General features: G+C 58.7%; 3 protein-coding genes across 3 annotated transcripts; 1 reads left to right on the top strand and 2 right to left on the bottom strand.

The window, feature by feature from the left end:
• Positions 1–503: 503 nt before the first annotated feature.
• Positions 504–12149, top strand: STX3 (syntaxin 3). The gene is made up of 11 exons (XM_034061961.1): positions 504–576; positions 2694–2774; positions 2849–2948; positions 4555–4629; positions 5314–5381; positions 6671–6779; positions 7553–7626; positions 7704–7838; positions 9722–9832; positions 11546–11643; positions 11838–12149. Exons 1-10 carry the CDS (start codon positions 547–549, stop codon positions 11621–11623), a joined length of 861 nt encoding a protein of 286 aa, XP_033917852.1. The 5' UTR covers positions 504–546; the 3' UTR covers positions 11624–11643; positions 11838–12149.
• Positions 12150–12948: 799 nt separating this feature from the next.
• On the bottom strand, positions 12949–17053 carry MRPL16 (mitochondrial ribosomal protein L16). Its single transcript, XM_034062196.1, has 4 exons — positions 16980–17053; positions 16742–16807; positions 15448–15596; positions 12949–13466 (listed from the first exon to the last, which is right to left on the bottom strand). The coding sequence occupies exons 1-4, from the start codon at positions 17020–17022 to the stop codon at positions 12981–12983; spliced, it is 744 nt and encodes a 247-aa protein (XP_033918087.1). The 5' UTR covers positions 17023–17053; the 3' UTR covers positions 12949–12980.
• A 1371-nt stretch (positions 17054–18424) lies between these two features.
• Positions 18425–23190, bottom strand: LOC117436090 (cobalamin binding intrinsic factor). Its single transcript, XM_034062195.1, has 8 exons — positions 23121–23190; positions 22867–23046; positions 22384–22527; positions 21447–21590; positions 21195–21370; positions 20022–20413; positions 19270–19388; positions 18425–18486 (listed from the first exon to the last, which is right to left on the bottom strand). The coding sequence occupies exons 1-8, from the start codon at positions 23188–23190 to the stop codon at positions 18425–18427; spliced, it is 1287 nt and encodes a 428-aa protein (XP_033918086.1).
• Positions 23191–23815: the final 625 nt, after the last annotated feature.

The raw sequence follows: 23815 nt of genomic DNA, 5'->3' as shown, positions 1-23815 counted from the left end.
CCTGGCCATATCCCCTCTCCCCAGATGTGTCTCCTATCCTCAGCCACGTCCCGTTCCCTATCCATAACCATGTCCCCAGACATGTTCCCTATCCCTATCCATGTCCCTGTCCCCATCCATGTTCCTTATCCCTGTCCATAACCATGTTCCCATCCACGTCCCCTATCCCTATCCATGTCCCTGTCCCCAACCATGTTCCCTATTCCTATCCATAACTATGTCCCCTATTCCTATCCATAGCCATGTCCCCATCCACGTCCCCTATCCCCATCCATGCCCCTCTCCCCATCCCCATTCCCCATCCATGTCCCATTCCCCACCCATTCCCGTATCCCCTCCTCTGCCCCCTTCAACCCCCCCCATCAGTGCCCCCCCCGTTACCGTGCTCGGGCTCCTCCTCCTGGCCCCTCCCCTCGGTGTCCCCCCCCCCCGTCCGGGATTAGCGCAGGGGCCACCGGTAGCGCCCGCTCCTGATGGAGGAGGGGGGGGGGGGGGGGGAAGCATCCTCATCCCTGCGGGACACGGGGGGACCCCCCCGCGGGCACCATGAAGGACCGTTTGGAGCAGCTCAAGGCGGTGAGAGCGGGGGGGGGATGGAGCCCACATCCCGTTGGGTGCTATGGGGCTGGGGGCATCTGAGACCCATGGGGTGGGGGCACCATAGGGATGAGGGCATCGCATCCCCATCCTGCGGTGTTTGAGGGATGGGGGACACTGAGACACCCCCTTGTTGGATGGGGGCTCCATGGGGATGGGGGGCTCTGAGACCCCCCCAGTGTTTGATGGGGGCTCCATGGGGATGGGGGGGACACTGAGACACCCCCTTGTTGGATGGGGGCTCCATGGGGATGGGGGGACACTGAGACCCCCCCCCCCTTGTTGGATGGGGGCTCCATGGGGATGGGGGGGCTCTGAGACACCCCCCCTTGTTGGATGGGGGCTCCATGGGGATGGGGGACACTGAGACCCCCCCCAATGTTGGATGGGGGCTCCATGGGGATGGGGGACACTGAGACCCCCCCCAATGTTGGATGGGGGCTCCATGGGGATGGGGGGGCTCTGAGACCCCCCCCGTGTTGGATGGGGGCTCCATGGGGATGGGGGGGGCACTGAGATCCCCCCTTGTTGGATGGGGGCTCCATGGGGATGGGGGGGCACTGAGATACCCCCCGTGTTGGATGGGGGCTCCATGGGAATGGGGGTCACCAAGCCCCCATCCCGTGGTGTCTTGGGGTGTTATGGGGATGGGGGAGACCCTGATACCCCCCCAAGCTGTATGGGGGCACCATGGGCATGGAGCATCCCGAGACCCCCCCATGCTCAATGGGGACACTGTGGGGATGGGGGGATGACAAGAGATCCAGCCCCACATCAATGGGGCTGTTGGGTGGAAGGGACTTTGGGGTTACCCCTTTGTGACCCCGTATAGGGTTGAAGAGGGTGCATTGGGAGCCCCTATAAACACTGCTCCCCCCGTGCTATGGGGTGCAATGGGGACACCCCCACCCCATTGTGTGGGCCTGGAGCAGGGGGGATCCATCCTATGGGGTGTCAGGGAATGGAAGTGGGGTGCGCAGGGCCCCATCCTGCACCCCACATCTCACCCTTCTCCTGCCACCACCACCACCACTTCCTCCTCCCATTGCCTTCCCTATTGTGGGGCCCCTTTCACCCCATAGAAAGCCTCCCCCTCCCCCATATACAGCGCTCCCCACAGCCCCCCAAGCTGCCCCCCAGGCCGCGGTGTGGGGCAGCAGCCGGGGCACGGAGGCTTGGCAGGGATTTAGCCGGGATTATGGAGCCAGCGGATAAAGCCTTGGGAAGGGAGCAGGGATTAGGGTTATTTTTACTCCATTGGGAGCATGGGGGGGGGGATTGGGGTCCCCACATGGGGCTTGTGCCCCACAGCAGGGATGGGCACCCAAAGGTGCTGTGGGGCAGAGGGGGAGCAGAAGGGTTGGGGTTGGTGCCCTAAGGCACAGTGTGGATACAGGAGTGCATGGGGGGGATGGGACCAGGCGCGACACCAGGGTGAGGGGTGACAGCACCTTTGGGTGCCCATTGAGCCCCAGTGCTGCAGGGTGAGGGCAGGGGTGGAGAACCCTGCCCCGTGTCCCCATCCCATCCCTATCCCTATCCCATCCCCATCCCTGTCCCCATCCTCCAGCCCAGCCCAGCAATCCCTTAATTCCCAGCTGTGCACAGCCAGATGTGACAGGAACACGATGTCCCCCCCTTATGTAGATGTCCCCCCCCTTAGGCCACCATATCCCTATGGGGTGACTGTCACCATGTCCCTATGGGGTTGTTGTCACTATGTCCCTATGGGATGACTGTCACCATATCCCTATGGGGTGACTGTCACATGTCCCCATGGGGTTGTTGTCACCATGTCCCTATGGGGTTGTTGTCACTATGACCCCATGGAGTGGTTGTCACCATATCCCTATGGGGTTGTTATCACCATGTCCCTATGGGGGGACTGTCACCATATCCCTATGGGGTTGTTGTCACCATATCCCTATAGACTGGTTGTCACCGTGTCCCCATGGGGTGGTTGTCACCATATCCCTATGGGGTAACCGTCACCATGTCCCTATGGGGTTGCTTCCACCCTGTCCCTATGGGGCTGTTGCCACCACGTCCCATGGGTTGCCTGTCACCCTCTGAGCTCTGCCCCCTTGCACCCACAGAAGCAGGATGCAGACGACGACACAGAGGAGCTGGAGATCGCAGTGGACAACACAGCGTTCATGGATGAGTTCTTCTCGGAGGTGAGCGGGGCCCAGGGATGGGGATGGGGGACATGGGGCTGCCCCTCACCCCCTGCTCCTCCCATGGCCTCTAGATCGAGGAGACCAGGCAGAACATCGACAGGATCTCGGAGAACGTGGAGGAGGCCAAGAAGCTCTACAGCATCATCCTGTCAGCACCCATCCCTGAGCAGAGTCAGTGCGAACACAGGGTGTCCTGCATCCCTGTTCCATGTGGTACCCATGGGTGTCCTGCATCACTGTCCCATGTGGTACCCATGGGTGTCCTGCATCCCCACCCGATGTGGTACCCATGAGTGTCCTGCATCCCTGTTCCATGTGGTACCCATGGGTGTCCTGCATCCCTGTCCATGTGGTACCCACGGGTGTCCTGCATCCCTGTCCATGTGGTACCCATGGGTGTCCTGCATGCCCACCCCATGTGGTACCCATGGGTGTCCTGCATCCCCATCCCATGTGGCACCCATGGGTGTCCTGCATCCCTGTCCATATGGTACCCATGAGTGTCCTGCATCCCTGTTCATGTGGTACCCATGGGTGTCCTGCATCCCTGTTCATGTGGTACCCATGGGTGTCCTGCATCCTCACCCCGTGTGGCACCCATGGGTGTCCTGCATCCCTCTTCATGTGGTACCCATGGGTGTCCTGTATCCTTGTTCCATGTGGTACCCAGGGGTGTCCTGCATCCCTGTCCATGTGGTACCCATGGGTGTCCTGCATCCCTGTCCATGTGGCACCCATGGGTGTCCTGCATCCCTGTCCATGTGGTACGCATGGTGTCCTGCATCCCTGTTCCATGTGGTACCCATGGGTGTCCTGCATCCCTGTCCATGTGGTACCCATGGGTGTCCTGCATCCCTGTTCCATGTGGTACCCATGGGTGTCCTGCATCCCTGTTCATGCAGGTGTCCTGCATGGGTGTCCTGCATCCCTGTTACATGTGGTACCCATGGGTGTCCTGTATCCCTGTTACATGTGGTACCCATGGGTGTCCTGTATCCCTGTTACATGTGGTACCCATGGGTGTCCTGCATCCCTGTCCATGTGGTACCCATGGGTGTCCTGTATCCCTGTTACATGTGGTACCCGTGGGTGTCCTGTATCCCTGTTCCATGTTGTACCCATGGGTGTCCTGTATCCCTCTTCCATGTGGTACCCATGGGTGTCCTGCATCCCTGTCTATGTGGTACCCATGGGTGTCCTGCATCCCTGTTCCATGTGGTACCCATGGGTGTCCTGCATCCCTGTTACATGTGGTACCCATGGGTGTCCTGCATCCCTGTTCCATGTGGTACCCATGGGTGTCCTACATCCCTGTCTATGTGGTACCCATGGGTGTCCTGCATCCCTGTCTATGTGGTACCCATGGGTGTCCTGCATCCCCACCCAATGTGGTACCCATGGGTGTCCTGCATCCCCACCCAATGTGGTACCCATGGGTGTCCTGCATCCCTGTCCATGTGGTACCTATGGGTGTCCTGCATCCCCGTTCCATGTGGTACCCGTGGGTGTCCTGCATCCCTGTCCAGGTGGTACCCATGGGTGTCCTACATCCCCACTCCATGTGGTACCCAGGGGTGTCCTGTATCCCTGTTACATGTGGTACCCATGGGTGTCCTGCATCCCTGTCCATTTGGTACCCATGGGTGTCCTACATCCCCACTCCATGTGGTACCCATGGGTGTCCTACATCCCTACCTGGTGTCTCTGTGTGTTCCCAACATTGTCACACATTCCTATCCCATTCCCATTCCCACTCCCACTGTGGTTCCCTCTACAGAGACCAAAGATGACCTGGAGCAATTGACAGCAGAGATCAAGAAAATGGCCAACAGCGTCCGCAACAAACTCAAGAGTGAGTGACCGTGTCCCCATCACTGTCCCTATCCTGTCCCCATATCCCTATCCTGTCCCCATCACTGTCCCCATGTCCCCATCCTGTGCCCATTGCTGTCCCCATGTCCCCATCACTGTCCCCATATCCCTATCCTGTCCCTATCCTGTCCCCATCACTGTTCCCATATCCCTATCCTGTACCCATCACTGTCCCCATGTCCCCATCCTGTGCCCATTGCTGTCCCCATGTCCCCATCGCTGTCCCCATGTCCCTGTCACTGTCCCCGTATCCCTATCCTGTCCCTATCCTGTCCCCATCACTGTCCCCATGACACCATCACTATCCCCATGTCCCCTTCACTGTCCCCATCCTGTCCCCATCACTGTCCCCATGTCCCTATCACTGCCCCTATCCTGTCCCCATCACTGTCTCCATGTCCCTATCCTGTCCCCATGTCCCCATCACTATCCCCATGTCCCTATCCTGTCCCCATCACTGTCCCCATGTCCCCATCACTGTTCCCATCCTTCCCCCATCACTGTCTCCATCACTGTCTCCATGTCCCTATCCTGTCCCCATCACTGTCCCCATGTCCCCATCCTGTCCCCATGTCCCCATCACTGTCCCCATGCCCCTATGGGGAGGCAGGGGTACCCCATGGCCCTGGGGCAGGTCCCTGAGGGGCTGGGCCTTGCCCCCCAGGTATGGAGCGCAGCATCGAGCAGGATGAGGTCCGCTCCTCCGCTGACCTGCGCATCCGCAAGTCCCAGGTGAGCTCCGGTCCCCATCCGGCACCACAGCACCTGCTCCCAATGGGATGGGGATGGGGATGCAGCGCATCCCAGTGTCCCCAGGCTCCCATCCCTGTCCTATACCCCACACACATCATTGATGGGGATGGGGATGCAGCGCATCCCGGTGTCCCCAGGGTCCCATCCCTGTCCTCTATCCCGCACACACCATTGATGGGGATGGGGATGCAGTGCATCCCGGTGTCCCCAGGGTCCCATCCCTGTCCTCTATCCCACACACACCATTGATGGGGATGGGGATGCAGCGCATCCCGGTGTCCCCAGGGTCCCATCCCTGTCCTATATCCCATACACACCATTCCCAGGTGCTCCCAAGCTTCCTGTCCTTTCTGTCCCCAACTGATGCATCCCCCATGTCCCCAGCACTGCCCTGGGGCTGGGACCTGCCATGCTCCGTGCATCCCAGCCCCATTCCCTTGTCCTTGTCCCTATCCCCAGGGAACACAGCCCATGGGGATGTGCCATGCCCAGGGTGTCCCATGTCCCTGCTCCCAACACTGGGGTCCTGTTCCCGAAGGACCAGGGAGGTGCCATGTCCAGGATGTCCCCATCCCTACGTCCCTATCCCCATCCCCATGTTCTTGTCCCCATTCCCATCACTGGGTCCTGTCCCTCAGAGTCCAGGGAGGTGCCATGTTCAGGGTGTCCCCATGTCCCCGTCCCCAGCACTCGGTGCTATCCCTATGGATACACCATACCCAGGCATCCCCATGTCCCCATTCCCAGCACTCGGTGCTATCCCTATGGATACACCATACCCAGGCATCCCCATGTCCCCATCCCCAGCACTCGGTGCTGTCCCTATGATCCCCATGTCCCCATCCCCAGCACTCGGTGCTATCCCTATGGATACACCATACCCAGGCATCCCCATGTCCCCATCCCCAGCACTCGGTGCTATCCCTATGGATACACCATATCCATGAATCCCCATGTCCCTGTCCCCAGCACTCGGTGCTATCCCTATGGATACACCATACCCAGGCATCCCCATGTCCCCATTCCCAGCACTTGGTGCTATCCCTATGGATACACCATACCCAGGCATCCCCATGTCCCCATCCCCAGCACTCGGTGCTATCCCTATGGATACACCATACCCAGACATCCCCATATCCCCATTCCCAGCACTCGGTGCTATCCCTATGGATACACCATACCCAGCATCCCCATGTCCCCATCCCCAGCACTCGGTGCTATCCCTATGGATACACCATACCCAGGCATCCCCATGTCCCCATTCCCAGCACTCGGTGCTATCCCGCAAGTTCGTGGATGTGATGACCAAGTACAATGAGGCGCAGGTGGATTTCCGGGAGCGCAGCAAGGGCCGGATCCAGCGGCAGCTTGAGATCAGTGCGTGCCCCCCATAGACTCTATAGATTCTATAGACCCCATATACCCTATAGATCATAGAATCATAGAATAGTTAGATCCTATAGACCCTATAGATCCTATAGACCCCATAGACCCTATAGACCCTATAGATCCCATAGACCCCATAGACCCTATAGATCCCATAAACCCTATAGAACTATAGATCCTATAGACCCCATAGACCCTATAGATCCCATAAAACCTATAGACTCTATAGATCCTATAGACCTCATAGATCCTATAGATCCCATAAAACCTATAGACTCTATAGATCCTATAGACCCCATAGATTCTATAGATCCCATAGGCCCTATAGATCCTATAGATCCCATAGACCCTATAGACACCATAGATCCCATAGGCCCTGTAGACCCTATAGATCCTATAGTCCCTATAGACCCTATAGATAGACCCCAGAGACCCTACAGATCCCATAGATCCCACAGGCCCTGTAGACCCTATAGACCCTGTAGATCCTATAGCTCCCATAGACCCTATAGATCCCATAGACCTCATGGACTCCCGGGGCAGGGGGTGGAGCCAACACCCCTACAGACCCCGCCCCTTTGTGTAGTGACCGGAGCCGCCCCTCCGGCCGCGCGCCCATTCATAAGTGGGCGGAGCCAGCCCGCGCCGGGGCCCATTGACAAACACGGGCGGAGCTCGTCCATTCATAAAGTGGGCGGGGACAAGCGCAAGGCCCCGCCCCCTTTCCCCATGGTGGGCGGGGCTTACGTACGGACCCTCCGCAGCCGGTAAGAACACGACGGACGAGGAGCTGGAGGAGATGCTGGAGAGTGGGAACCCGTCCATCTTCACGGCAGGGGTGAGCCCCACACCGGGACCCATGGGGGGGGGGGACACCCCACACATCACTGACACCCCCCCCCCCCTGCCCCATAGATCATGGACTCGCAGATGTCGAAGCAGGCGCTGAGTGAGATCGAGGGGAGGCACAAGGACATCGTGCGCCTGGAGAGCAGCATCAAGGAGCTGCATGACATGTTCGTGGACATCGCCATGCTGGTGGAGAACCAGGTGATGGGATCCATGCAGGAGGGGGGCATGGGGTGTATGGGATCAACAGGGAGATGGGCATGGGATGTATGGGATCGACAGGGAGATGGGCATGGGGATGTATGGGATCAACAGAGAGATGGGCATGGGATGGGCAGGGAGGATGGGCATGGGATGTATAGGATCAACAGGGATTGGTGCATGGGATGGGAGGATGGGCATGGGATGTATGGGATCAACAGGGATTGGTGCATGGGATGGGCAGGGAGATGGGCATGGGATGTATGGGATCAACAGGGAGCTGGGCATGGGATGGGAAGGGAGACGGGCATGGGATGTATGGGATCAACAGGGAGCTGGGCATGGGATGGGCAGGGAGATGGGCATGGGATGTATGGGATCAACATGGAGCTGGGCATGGGATGGGCAGAGAGATGGGCATGGGATGTATGGGATCAACAGGGAGAGTGGCATGGGATGGGCAGGGAGATGGGCATGGGGGGTGTGGGGTCAACAGGCAGATGGGCATGGTATGTATGGGATCAACAGGGAGATGGTCATGGGGATGTATGGGATCAACAGAGAGATGGGCATGGGATGGGCAGGGAGGATGGGCATGGGATGTATAGGATCAACAGGGATTGGTGCATGGGATGGGCAGGGAGATGGGCATGGGATGTATGGGATCAACAGGGATCAATGCATGGGATGGGCAGGGAGATGGGCATGGGACGTATGGGATCAACAGGGATTGGTGCATGGGATGGGCAGGGAGATGGGCATGGAGTGTGTGGGATCAACAGGGAGATGGGCATGGGATGTATGGGATCGACAGGGAGATGGGCATGGGATGGGCAGGGAGATGGGCATGGGATGTATAGGATCAACAGGGATTGGTGCATGGGATGGGCAGGGAGATGGGCATGGGGATGTATGGGATCAACAGGGAGAGGGGCATGGGATGGACAGGGATATGGGCATGGGGTGTATGGGATCAACAGGGAGACGGGCATGGGATGGGCAGAGAGATGGGCATGGGATGTATGGGATCAACAGGGATCAGTGCATGGGATGGGCAGGGAGATGGGCATGGGACGTATGGGATCAATAGGGAGATAGGCATGGGATGTATGGGATCAACAGGGATTGGTGCATGGGATGTATGGGATCAATAGGGAGATGGGCATGGGATGGGCATAGGGATGTATAGGATCAACAGGGATTGGTGCATGGGATGTATGGGATCGACAGGGAGATGGGCATGGGATGGGCAGGGAGATGGGCATGGGATGTATGGGATCAACAGGGATCTGTGCACGGATTGCATGGGATAATCAGGGAGCTGTGCACAGGGACAAGCAGAGATTGATGCATGGGATGAGCAGGGATCTGTGCATGGGATGAGCAGCCATTGGTGCATGGGATGTGCAAGGATTCATCCATGGGATGAGCAAGGATCTGTGCATGGGAGCACAGGGATACTTGTCCATGGAATGATCAGGGATCTTTGCATGGAATGAGCAGGGATCAATGCATGGAGTACACAGGGATTTGTCCATGGAATGGCCAGGGACTAGTCCATGGGATGAGCAGGGACCTGTGCATGAGATGCACAGGGATTTGTCCATGGGATGAGCAGGGATCAATGCATGGAGTGCACAGGGATTTGTCCATGGGATGCACATGGATTGGTCCATGGGATGAGCTGGGATCTGTGCATGGGATGCGCAGGGACTGGTCCATGGGATGTGCAGGGCACCTCACCATGGCAACGGGGCTCTCCCCCACAGTCCCTCCCCGCCCCCCCCATGCCCTGCAATGGAGGTGCCCCCAGGCCGGTTCCATCACCAGGGCCCGGGGGGGGGTCGGTGCCGATGCTGACCCCACAGCTCTGCCCCCCGCAGGGCTCCATGATCGACCGCATCGAGAGCAACATGGACCAGTCCGTGGGCTTCGTGGAGAGGGCAGTGGCTGACACCAAGAAGGCCGTGAAGTACCAGAGTGAGGCCAGGAGGGTGAGCACGGCCTCATAGGGCATCCATCACCCCATAGAGAACACTGAACATCCCATAGAGAGCATTGAACACTCCATAGAGAGCATCCATCACCTCATAGAGCATCCGTCACCCCATAGGGTATCCATCACCCCATAGAGCATCCGTCACCCCATAGAGAGCATCCATCACCCTATAGAGAGCACTGAGCACCCCATAGAGAGCATCCATCCCCCTACAGCGAGCATTGAACACCCCATAGCAAGCATCCATCACCCCATAGAGAGCATTGAACACGCCATAGAGAGCAACCATCACCCCATAGTGAGCCTTCATCACCCCACAGAGAGCATCCATCACCCCATAGAGACCAGTGTCCCACCATAGCCCCCAGTGTCCCCAGTGCCCCCTATGCCCCCAGCCTCACCTCCCCCTGTCCCAGCATGCCCCTTTATCCCAGTGCCCCCGAGCCCCCCATGTCCCCGAACACCCCAATACCCCCCCAGTGACCCCCAACTGGTCCCAGCCCCCCCCTTACGGCTCCATGGGGTTGGCAGCTCTGCCCCTGTGCACCCACAGCAGCCCCTGAGCCCCACACATGTGGGGCAGGGCTGAGCAGCCCCAGTCCCCTTGGCTTTGGCTGGGGGGTGGTGGGGCTCGCTATGGGGCTGGACAGGAGATAGGCCCATGGGGCTGGGGGGGGCAGGAGAGCCCCATGTGGGGAGCATGGGGACAACAGGATGGTGCCAGCACTGTGTGACTGTGGGGCTGTGGGGCTGAACCCATGTGGGGTTCAGGGCTCTATGGGGCTCAGGTCTGTGGGGCTCTATGGGGTTAAGGGCTCTATGGGGCTCTATGGGGTTCAGTTCCATGGGTCTCAGGGTCTGGATTTGCTCCATGCTTGCCTCCCATCCTTGCAGCCCCTCATCCCCTTCCCTCCCTGCCATGGGGTCACCTCCCTTTCCCTCTTCCCGACATTCCCAACATCCCAGCTCCGACACCTCCCATCCAGACCCTCCCCAGTGCCACATCCCAGTTCCCTCCTGTCCTGCTCCCAGCCCGCGCTCTGGCTCCGCTGCCATCCCCTCCATGCAGCGATCCCAGCGCTGGAATTCCCCTTCCAGCCCATTCCCTGCCCCTCTGATCCCCGTGTTCCCATGGGAAGCGGATGGGGCTCAACTCTTTCCATCACCTTTTGCTGCTCCATCGACTCCTGGTCCCCATCACCATAGGGATGGAGCAGGCAACGGCTGGACCCTCATCCCAGTGTGTATCCCATGGGATGAGGGATGGGAATACAGGGATTGGTGGTACCGGTGGCTCTGGCTTTGCTGTCCAGCATCCCTATGGAGCTGGGAACACTGTCCCCTCCGGGCCCTGATATCCATGCTGGAGCCAATAGGACAGGAGGATGTGGTGGTACCCAATTCCCATTGCACAATGTGATGCTGGGGGTACACCACTGGGATGAGCGTTTGGGACCATCCCTTGGGTTTGGGTGCAGATGTGACCCCTGAATCCCTTCCAGAGCAGAATTCCTCATGGATTTGATGGGACATTCCCCATCCCTGGCAGTGCTCAAGGCCACGTTGGACACAGGGCTTGGAGCAGCTGCTCCATGGGAAGGGGTTGGAGCTGGATGAGCTTTGAGCTCCCTTTATCCCACCCCATTCCATGATGGATGGGGATTGGTCCTGAGCATTCCCAGATCCCTGCTCCCTTCTCCCCCTGCAGAAGAAGATCATGATCATGCTCTGCTGCATCATCCTCGCTGTTATCCTGGCCGCCAGCATCGGGAGCATCTTCGCCTGAGCCCATCCTGCTGCCCTCAGGTGATGGAGCCCACACTGGGAATGGGATAATGGGGATCCCCGTGGACAGGGAATGGGTTTGGAGCCCATGGGGGATGATCCGGGTGGGATTCACCCCTCTGGACTCACCATAAAGCACCAGCATGGCCTGGCTGAGCCCCACGTTAAGGATGGGGATGGAGCTCCGGTGGTCCTCATCCTCCTCCCCATTCCAGGTGGCCTTTCCCATTCCTGGATGATCCCATTGTGGCTCCGGCCATTGGAGCACGCCGGGACCTGCAAGCCCTTGTCCCCAGAGCCTCGAGGACATCCCTGTGCATCCCGGAGGAATGGAGCCCCCTGTATCCCAGCCCCATCCCAGTGGGAAGGCTCCAAGCTCCCCCCTTTGCTCCCCATGCATCCAGGCAGTGCTGGGGCAGCATCCAGGCTCCTGCCTTGCTCAGAGCAGGAGGAGCAGCCATATCCATGGGGATTCTCCATCCCGGATGTGCGGCTGGAGCCTGCTCCCCAATAAAGCCATCACCTGAGCTCTGCCCTGGGGGCTCTGCTGGGCCTGGCATGGGGGGCTAAGGGGGCTCCAGGAAGGGATAGGAGCGGAAGGGATGGATTCCCATTGGAGTGGGGTGGGATCCAGGGAACTCATCCCTGTGCCTGCCCCAGCCCTGGCAGCACCCAAGGAGCCAGAGGGGAAGGTGCCGGCTGAGCACGGCGCTGCCATCCCTATGGAGCACAGCATCCCTATGGAGCACAGCATCCCCATGGCCCACAGTATCCCTATGGAGCACAGCATCCCTATGGCCCACAGCATCCCTATGGAGCACAGCATCCCTATGGCGCACAGCATCCCTATGGCGCACAGCATCCCCATGGCCCACAGCATCCCTATGGAGCACAGCATCCCTATGGCCCACAGCATCCCTATGGCCCACAGTATCCCTATGGAGCACAGCATCCCCATGGCCCACAGCATCCCTATGGAGCACAGCATCCCTATGGCACACAGTATCCCTATGGAGCACAGCATCCCTATGGAGCACAGCATCCCTATGGCACACAGCATCCCTATGGAACACAGTATCCCTATGGAGCACAGCATCCCTATGGAGCACAGCATCCCTCTGGAGCACAGCATCCCCATGGCCCACAGCATCCCCATGGCCCACAGTATCCCTATGGCGCTGCCATCCCTATGGTGCACAGCATCCCCATGGCCCACAGCATCCCCATGGCCCACAGTATCCCTATGGCGCTGCCATCCCTATGGAGCACAGCATCCCTATGACCCACAGCATCCCCATGGAGCACAGCATCCCAATGGAACACACCATCCCTCAGGAAGCTTTAATCCCTTCCCACCCTCACACCCTGTGCCGCAGGAAGAACTTGCCCCAGTATCGCCCATGCCAGTGCAGGTCACAGGGGCTCAGGTACCTCCTCATCCCCAGCATATTGGCTCTCACCATGCGCTCGAAGGTCCAGGGGTTCTCATTCCCGACCCTCCTCTCCTCCTCCTCCCGACGCATCCGCTCCAGTCCAGCCCTGCTGATGGGAACCGCAGGGAACGGCAGCTTCCGAGCCGCCCGCAGCAGGAACGGAGCCACCTCCTGGAACTCGCAGCGCCCGCCCAGCTCCACCACCAGCCGCCCGCTCTTCACTGGGGTCACATAGTGGTCTATGGGGCCCTTGCCCCCCCCCATGCGGTGCCCGAGGCTCTTCCTGGTCACCGGTTTGGTGGGCGCCGGCACGCGCCAGATGGCGAAGGTGGATCTGGGATCCATGGCGCGTCCGATGGTCAAGCGAAGCATCTCCAGGTGGCCCCAGCGCAGGTAGCCCCCACCCAGCGCCTGTGGGCACAGAGAGAGCCCATGGGGAGCCCATAGCCATGGGGAGACCCACATCTATGGGGAGCTCACAGCCATGGGGAGCCCACAGCCATGGGGAGCACACAGCCATGGGGAGCACACAGCCATGGGGAGCCCACAGCCATGGGGAGCACACAGCCATGGGGAGCCCACAGCCATGGGGAGCACACAGCCATGGGGAGCACACAGCCATGGGGAGCCCCACAACCATGGGGAGCCCACAGACATGGGGAGCACCGCAGCCATGGGGAGACCCACAGCTATGGGGAGCCTGCAGCTATGGGGAGCCCACAGCCATGGGGAGCCCATGGGGAGCCTGCAGCCATGGGGAGACCCACAGCCATGGGGAGCCTGCAGCCATGGGGAGCCTGCAGCCATGGGGAGCCCCACAGCCATGGGGAGCCTGCAGCTATGGGGAGACCCACATCCATGGGGAGCCCCACATCCATGGGGAGCCTGCAGCCATGGGGAGCCTGCAGCCATGGGGAGCCCACAGCCATGGGGAGCCCACAGCCATGGGGAGCCCCACATCCATGGGGAGCCCGCAGCCATGGGGAGCCTCGCATGCCATGGGGCTCCATGCCATGGGGCCCCATGGGAGCCCAGCCATGGGGCTGTCAGCAGCTCCCAAGGTGATGGCCATAGGGATGGGTTCCCATTGGGATACAGGGAGATGGATGGGGTTCCCATTGGGATATAGGGGATGGATGGGGTTCCCATTGGGATACAGGGGGATGGATGGGGTTCCCATTGGGATACAGGGGGACGGATGTGGTTCCCATTGGGATATGGGGGAATGGATGGGGTTCCCATTGGGATACAGGGGGATGGATGGGGTTCCCATTGGGATATGGGGGAATGGATGGGGTTCCCATTGGGACACAGGGGGATGGATGGGGTTCCCATTGGGATATAGGGGGATGGATGGGGTTCCCATTGGGATATAGGGGGATGGATGGGGTTCACACTGGGATATGGGGGGATGGATGGGGTTCCCATTGGGATACAGGGGGATGGATGGGGTTCCCATTGGGATACGGGGGGATGGATGCGGTTCCCATTGGGATATAGGGGGATGGATGGGGTTTCCATTGGGACACAGGGGGATGGATGGATGGGGTTCCCATTGGGATACAGGGGGATGGATGCGGTTCCCATTGGGATACGGGGGGATGGATGGGGTTCCCATTGGGATACAGGGGGATGGATGGGGTTCCCACTGGGATATGGGGGGATGGATGGGGTTCCCATTGGGATACAGGGGGATGAATGGGATTCCCATTGGGATACAGGGGGACGGATGGGGTTCCCATTGGGATACAGGGGGATGGATGGGGTTCCCACTGGGATACAGGGGGACGGATGTGGTTCCCATTGGGATACAGGGGGATGGATGCGGTTCCCATTGGGATACAGGGGGATGGATGGGGTTCCCATTGGGATACAGGGGATGGATGGGGTTCCCATTGGGATACGGGGGGATGGATGGGGTTCCCATTGGGATACAGGGGTACAGATGGGGTTCCCACTGGGATACGGGGAGATGGATGGGGTTCCCATTGGGATACAGGAAGATGGATGGGGCTCCCATTGGGATATGGGGGATGGATGGGGTTCCCATTGGGATACATGGGGATGGATGGGGTTTCCATTGGGATATGGGGGATGGATGGGGTTCCCATTGGGATACAGGGGGATGGATGGGGTTCCCATTGGGATACAAGGGGATGGATGCGGTTCCCATTGGGATACAGGGGGATGGATGGGGTTCCCATTAGGATATGGGGGATGGATGGGGTTCCCATTGGGACACAGGGGGATGGATGGGGTTCCCATTGGGATATAGGGGGATGGATGGGGTTCCCATTGGGATACAGGGGGATGGATGGGGTTCCTATTGGGATGGATGGATGGATGGGGTTCCCATTGGGATGGATGGATGGGGGGTCCCCATCCCGCTCACCAGGATCCCGAACTGCCCCTGGGTGAAGTCAGTGGCCTCCCGGGATGGGCCCCGGATGTCCCGGAGCCGCCGCGGTTCCCTGCGGACCTTGGGCACTGCCGGAGCCCTCTCCAGGAACTTCAGCTTCGGCTTCTCCGGGATCACGATACCTGCGGGGGGGGCACAGGAGGATGAGGGCAACCAGCACCCCATAGACCCCCATGACAGCCCCATAGGGGGTTCCCCTCCATAGACCCCCCATTATACCCCCATAGGGAGACTCTCCCCCCATGGACCCACATTATACCCCCATAGGGGGGTTCTCTCCCATAGACCCCCATTATACTCCCATTGGGGGATTCCCCCCCATAGACCCCCATGAGTGGCTCTCCCTCAATAGACCCCCATTATACCCCCATTGGGGGGGTCATCCCCATAGACTCCCATTACACCCCCATGGAGGGAGTTCTCTCCCATAGACCCCCATTATACCCCCATAAGGGAGTTCTTCCCCTACAGACCCCCCAATACCACCATAGGGGATTTTCCCCCCACAGATCCCCATTATACCCTCACTGGGGGGGTTCTACCCCCATAGAGCCCCGACTATACCCCCACAGGGAACTTCTTCCCCCATATATTCCCCAACACCCCCATGAGGAGTTTCCCCCCATAGACCCCTATTATAAGCTCATTGAGGGGTGATCCCCCCCATAGACCCCCATTATACACCCATCAGGGGGGTCTTCCCCCATAGACCCCCACCAATGCATCACCACTGGGGGGTTTTCCCACCATAACCCCCATTATACCCTCATTGAGAGGGTTCTACCCCCACTGACCCCCATTAAACCCTCACTGGGGGGGTCTCTCCCCCCATAGACCCCCAATACACCCCCATTGTGGGGGTTTCTTCCCCCGCAGACCCCATTATACCCCCATAGGGGGCTGTTCTCCCCCTGTAGATCCCATTGTAACCCATAGGGGCTGTTCTCCCCCCACAGACCCCACTGTACCCCCATAGGGTCCGTTCCCCACAGACCCCACTGTACCCCCATAGGGTCCGTTCCCCCACAGACCCCATTGTACCCCCATAGGGTCCGTTCCCCACAGACCCCACTGTACCCCCATAGGGTCCGTTCCCCCACAGACCCCATTGTACCCCCATAGGCTCCGTTCCCCCCCAAACCCCATTGTCCCCCCATAGGCTCCGTTCCCCCACAGACCCCATTATACCCCCCATAGGGTCCGTCCCCCCACAGACCCCATTGTCCCCCCATAGGGTCCGTCCCCCCACAGCCCCACTCCCCCTCACCGCTGTAGTCCGGGGGCATCACCAGCTTCTTGAGGCCGGCCCGGGCCATGGTGACACCGGCGGCACCTGGGAACAGAGCGGAGCTGAAGCACCGGCGACCCCAGCACCCCCATTGTGCCCCATAGAGCCCCATTGTGCCCCATAGAGCCCCATTGTGCCCCATAGAGCCCCATAGAGCCCCATAGAGCCCCATTGAGCCCCATTGTGCCCCATAGCGCGGCCCGGACCGCTCTCGAACCTGCCCGGGTCAGCAGCGGCGCCCGGAGCCGCCATTGCAACATGGCCGCCGCCACCTCTAAGTGCCGGCAGGGCGTCGCCATGTTGTACGTCGCTAAAAGAAGCACTTCCGGTTGTTGGTCCGTTCCACCCCACTCCCCCTCCGGAAACACGGAGCGGAACTTTAGTTCCGGGGCGGCATTCCCTATCCTTATGGTATTCCACGAGGACCTATGGGCTCGGTGTGATAAACACCTCATGTACCGGCTTTGGAACACATATAGGTGGGCATGTGGATAGAACCGCACAGGTTTATAGTAACAGAAACAGAGCTCGATAGAGGAACAAGATGAGCAAAACGGGGTCGTAGAGTAGAAGATCTAAAAAGAATGGGGGAGTTTTGCATGTTTAATATAAGAAAAGCTATTGCCTGTGAAATATAAAGTGCTTTTCAGCTTAATTTAGGTGGCAGGAAGAGAACAACGTTTCTGTTGTAAATATGTAGAATTTAGGGCCCCGCTAAACGTGCGTTTTTTGTCCCACCAGTCCCCTAAAGCAACTTTAGCTTTAAAGAGCAATGTTTGTGTTGTAATCTATGGGGAGATAACGGGGTTTAGTGCCCCCATGGAACATGAATGAGCTAACCCTAACCCTAACCCTAACACCTAACCCCTAACCCTAACCCCTGACCCTAACCCTAACCCCTAACCCTAACCATAACCCTAACCACTAACCCTAACGCATAACCCTAACCCCTAACCATAAACCTAACCCTAACCCCTTACCATAATCCCTAACCCTAACCCTAACCCTAACCCTAACCCCAAACCCTAACCCCTAACCCTAACACTAACCCTAAACCCTAACCCTAAACCCTAACCCCTAACCCTAACCCTAAACCCTAACCCCTAACCCTAATCCTAATCCTAACCCTAACCCTAACCCCATCCTTATCAGTTTAGAGCCAGGGCCTCCCAACCATCCTCTCCCTTGGGATGCTCTTTGTCCTGCTATAAATCCTGCGGGAATGTCCCATTGTCCTCAATCCCTGTGTGTTATCAGCATCACTATATATAGGGTTGGGTTCAGCTCCTTGTGTGATTCCTGGGGTGTCCCAGTGTGCCAAAGGGGAAAGCACAGTGTGAGGAAGACTGCTTCCCTCATCCTTGAGACCCCTGCCCATAAGCAGTGTGCAGACACCGAGAGGATCATAGGATCATAGGATAGTAGGATAATAGGATAATAAGGATAATAAATCACTGGATTCAGTTATAATGTTCCCGTAGGAATTAGGACTATGGATGTGCCTGATGGAATTATGGAAGCATGGAAACCCATCCCAAATCCTGCCCATTGGCACCTGTGGCTATGGTCCATAAGCCTTGCTATAGGAGTGAATCCATGTCCCACAGCATCACACACACAGGGATGCGCTGCCCATAGTGTTTTATTGCTGCCCCGATGGGCTCAGTAGGTGCTGAACACAGCCTGGATGTGCTCCCCGTCCCGTGGCTTGTAGAGCCCGACCCCTGCGGTGGGGCAGGGATGTGGTGAGACCTGAGCCGTGGTCCCCATCCCGCATCCCTGCCATAGAGCCATGGAATGGTCCCCCCATATACCTCATCCCCCCATATCCCTCATCCCCCCATATCCCTCATCCCCCCATAGGGCAAAGCCAACCCAAACCATTCCATGGATGTGTGGGATGCGTTGTGTGCTGGTCCTGAGGCTGGACCAAGCCAATGGATCCCATCCCAACGGATCCCATCCCATAGGATCCCATCCCATGGATCCCATCACAATGGATCCCATCCCATTGGATCCCATCCCATGGATCCCATCCCATGGGATCCCATCCCAATGGATCCCATCCCAATGGATCCCATCCCATAGGATCCCATCCCATGGATCCCATCCCAATGGGTCCCATCCCAATGGATCCCATCCCAACAGATCCCATCCCATGGATCCCATCCAATGTATCCCATCCCATGGATCCTATCCCAATGGATCCCATCCCAATGGATCCCATCCCATGGGATCCCATCCCAATGGATCCCATCCCATGGATCCCATCCAATGGATCCCATCCCATGGATCCCATCCCAATGGATCCCATCCCAACAGATCCCATCCCATGGATCCCATCCAATGGATCCCATCCCATGGATCCTATCCCAATGGATCCCATCCCATGGGATCCCATCCCATTGGATCCCATCCCATGGATCGCATCCCATGGATCCCATCCCATGGATCCCATCCCAATGGATCCCATCCCATGGATCCCATCCCATGGGATCCTCTCCCACCTTCCTGCAGAGCATCACCACCACTGAGGAACTGCCAATAGGTTCGATCCTCGGCATTCCCGGCCAGCCCATGGATGGACACCACCATGATCCCCCAGGACACCTGCTCCGTCTGGAAGCTTCCAGAGAGGCAGATGTGGGCTCTATGTTCCATATGGGAGCCTGCCCCTAAGCCTATGGAGTCTATAGGTCTCATCTGGAGAGTTATAGGGCTCATCTATAGAGTTATAGGTCACCTATGGAGTCTATAGGCCTCCCCTATAGGATCTGTAGGTCTCAACTATAGAGTCTATAAGTCTCACCTGTAGAGTCATAGACCTCACCTATAGAATGTATAGGTCACCCCTATAGCATTATAGGCCTCACCTATAGAATCTATAGATCTCCCCTATAGCATTGTAGGCCTCACCTACAGAATCTATAGGTCACCCCTATAGCATTACAGCCCTCACCTATAGAATCTATAGGTCACCCCTATAGCATTACAGGCCTCATCTATAGAATCTATGGGCCTCCCCTATAGCATTATTGACCTCACCTATAGAATCTATAGGTCACCCCTATAGCATCACAGCCCTCACCTATAGAATCTATAGGTCACCCCTATAGCATTACAGGCCTCACCTACAGAATCTATAGGTCACCCCTATAGCATTACAAGCCTCACCTATAGAATCTATAGGTCACCCCCATAGCATTACAGCCCTCACCTATAGAATCTATAGGTCACCCTATAGCATTACAGCCCTCACCTATAGACCGCGGGGTTCTCCTCGGCCGCCACCTCCATCACCCTGAGCAGGGTGGATCCATCTGGTACCCTCACCATGGTGCTGTAGCTGAAGGGCTTCCCCTGCAGGCGGTTGGTGATGGAGAACTGCACCGTGATGGACTCCACCGGCAGGGATCCGGATATGGGATCCGGAGCATCCATCCCTATGGATGCATCCAGCAGGCTCCGGGATGCGCTGGAGCCGGAGGGACAATCCAAGCTGGCTGCATCCAGGTATGTCCTGCCCAGCAGCGCAGGCAGGAGCTGGGCCATGGCCATGGGCAGCTGGAAGTGATGCTCGGACACCACAGAGAGGGCTTGGGAGCAATCCCATTGCCGAGGGGAGTAAAACTGCCCTGCGGATTCCAGTGCCTGTGGAGCAGATGGGAATGGCAGCAGGGATGGGGCTGTGCCCATGGATCCATCCCGAGCCATCCCTTGTACCTGCATGGCCAGCCCCATGCTATAGATGTTCCATATGGGGCCGTGCCCATGGATCCATCCCCAGCCATCCCCTTGTACCTGCATGGCCAGCCCCATGCTATAGATGTTTCCTATGGGGCCGTGTCCATGGATCCATCCCAAGCCATCCCATTGTACCTGCATGGCCAGCCCCATGCTATAGATGGTCCCTATGGGGCTGTGCCCATGGATCCATCCCGAGCCATCCCCTTGTACCTGCATTGCCAGCCCCATGCTATAGATGTTCCCTATGGGGCTGTGCCCATGGAGATGCTGGATCCATCGCCTTGTACCTGCATGGCCAGCCCCATGCTATAGATGTTCCCTATGGGGCCGTGCCCATGGATCCATCCCGAGCCATCCCCTTGTACCTGCATGGCCAGCCCCATGCTATAGATGTTCCCTATGGGGCTGTGCCCATGGAGCTGCTGGATCCATCCCAAGCCATCCCCATGTACCTGCATGGCCAGCCCCATGCTATAGATGTTCCCTATGGGGCCGTGCCCATGGAGCTGATGGGATCCATCCCCATGTACCTGCATGGCCAGCCCCATGCTATAGCTGTTCCCTATGGGGCCGTGCCCATGGAGCTGATGTGATCCATCCCCATGTACCTGCATGGCCAGCCCCATGCTATAGATGTTCCCTATGGAGCTGTGCCCATGGATCCATCCCGAGCCATCCCATGTACCTGCATGGCCAGCCCCATGCTATAGATGTTCCCTATGAGTCCTCCCTTCTCCTCCTGCTCATCCAGGAACCCGTTGGTGACCATGGACACAGCCTCTTGGAGCAGATCCCGCACATCCCGGAGCTCCGTGCGCCCATGGGTGCAGACCAGCGCCAGCACCGCCATGGCCTGGGTGTCTGGGGCAGCCCCATCACCATTGGGGTCAATGGGGCCGGCAGAGGGGGTGCAGTGGGGCTGGAGGGGGGCACTCACCCACAGAGAGGGGGCTGGAGGGGCTCAGCAGCTCCTTGGCCAGCTCCACGGAGGCCTCTTGGTAGCCACCAACCCCGGTCAGGCACAGGGTGAGGGTGTCCAGGCCAACGCTGTATAGGGTGGTCCTGGGGACACCTTCAACCTCTGCAGAGGGAATGGGGGAGAGGGGGGGAATGGTGGGGAATGATGGGGATGATGGGGATGATGTGGGGTGATGGAGGGGTGATGGGAGAAGATGGAGGTGATGGGGATGTGATGGGGATGATGGGGATGTGATTGGGAAGATGTGGGGTGATGGGGAGTGATGGGGAGATGGTGGGGAGATGATGAGGGGAAGATGGAGATGATGGGGGTGATGGGGATGTGATGGTGAGGTGATGGGGGGAAGATGGAGATGATGGGGATGTGATAGGGAGATAATGGGGGATGATGAGGATTGATGGGGATGGTGGGGAGATGATGGGGAGGAAATGGAGATGATGGGGAGGTGATGGGGGGTTATGGGAGGTGATGGGGGATGATAGGGGAAGATGGAGAAGTGATGGGGAGGTGATGGGGGGTGATGGGGATGGTGGGGAGGTGATAGAGGGAAGATGGAGAAGATGGGGATGATGGGGAAGTGATGGGGAGGTAAAGGGGACGTGATGGGGGTAATTGGGAAGTGATTGGGGATAATGGGGAAAGATGGGAAGGTGATGGGGATGATGGGGAATGATGTGGGATAATGGGGAGGTGATGAGGGGATAATAGGGGGATGATAGGGGGTTGATGGGGGGTGATGGAGAATGATGGGATGATGATGGAGAGACAATGAGATGATATGAGGACGATGGGGAGACGCCAGGGGGTCAATGGAGGGGTGATGAGAAGACGATGATGATGATGATGATGGGGGGTGCTGGGATGCAGGCAGGGGACACCCCTGTCCCCCCCATACCCATGTTGGCCAACTCCTCGTCCGTCCTCTGCTGCAGGATGTGGAGCAGGTCCACGCTCAGCCCCAGGGCCTGGACCTGCTGTGGGTCCTGGCAGGAGGACAGGAGGGCGAGGACCAGCAGAGCCACCTGCCCCGAGGCCATGCCTATGGGGACAGGCACATGAGTGTTCCCAGCAGGGTCTATGGGATGCAAGCAGCATCCCCTGCCCCGAGGCCATGCCTATGGGGACAGGGGCACCTCAGTGTTAGGGATCCCATCCCAGCAGCCTCTATGGGATGTGAACAGCATCCCCTGCCCCATGGCCATGCCTATGGGGACAGGCACATGAGCATTAGGGATCCCACCCCAGCAGGGTCTATGGGGTGCGAGCAGCATCCCCTGCCCCGAGGCCATGCCTATGGGGACAGGGGCACCTCAGTGTTAGGGGTCCCATCCCACCAGGCTCTATGGGATGTGAGCAGCATCCCCTGCCCCATTCCTACCGTGCGGGGCCCTCTTCACCGCCTGCTCCTTCAGCTGCTCCAGCAGCAGCTTCTGCACGGCCCTATTGGAGGTCCCAGCCAGGTTTAGGGCCAGGAGGACACTGGGGTCCGGGCTCGCATCCTCCAGCACGGAGCCCTCCAGGCGCTGCAGCAGCTCCGACACCAGCGCCTGTGGGGCCGCTATGGGGAGAAGGGGCTGGAGGTGACCGGAGCCCCACAACAGGGTCCCTATGGATCCTGTGTGCAGCACTCACCACAGCCCTGCGCCCATGAGGAGCCCAGCAGGGCCAGCAGGATCCCGAGGGATAAAGGCATCCGGAGCATCCCGATGGCACAGAACAGTGCAGCCCTACAGGCTCTTGTCTGCCCAATGCCCTTGGTTCCTTATAACAGCTCCTGGTGCCCTTTACCGGTCACCTTCCCATAGCCACCGTGGCAGCGCCAGGTACCGGATGCTTATCCGTGTCCTTAGGGCTGGGAGGTGGCTGCGGGGCGGGGAATTTCCATTGGAGGTCATTGGAAGGGAGCAGTGGAGCCAGGGAATGGGGTGGGATGAAGGAGATTAAACCCCATCCAACCCCATCTAACCCCAACCCCTTCCACTGGAGCAGCTGCTCCAAGCCCCTGTGTCCAACCTGGCCTTGAGCACTGCCAGGGATGGGGCAGCCACAGCTTCTCTGGGCACCCTGTGCCAGCGCCTCAGCACCCTCCCAGGGAACAGCTTCTGCCTCAGAGCTCAGCTCAGTCTCCCCTCTCTTGGGCAGGTTCAAGCCATTCCCCTTGGCCTGTCCCTACAGGCCCTTGTCCCAAGCCCCTCTCCAGCTTTCCTGCAGCCCCTTTAGGCACTGGAGCTGCTCTGGGGTCTCCCCTTCTCTTGCAGCATCCCCATAGCCTCCTCTGGGCTCTCTCAAGCAGATCCCATCCCTGTCCCGACGGTCCCAGCTCCATA

The sequence above is a fragment of the Melopsittacus undulatus genome, chromosome 4 (genome assembly GCF_012275295.1).
Source record: "Melopsittacus undulatus isolate bMelUnd1 chromosome 4, bMelUnd1.mat.Z, whole genome shotgun sequence".
NCBI classification, from domain to species: Eukaryota; Metazoa; Chordata; class Aves; order Psittaciformes; family Psittaculidae; genus Melopsittacus; species Melopsittacus undulatus.
This window is presented reverse-complemented; position numbering and strand designations above follow the sequence as displayed.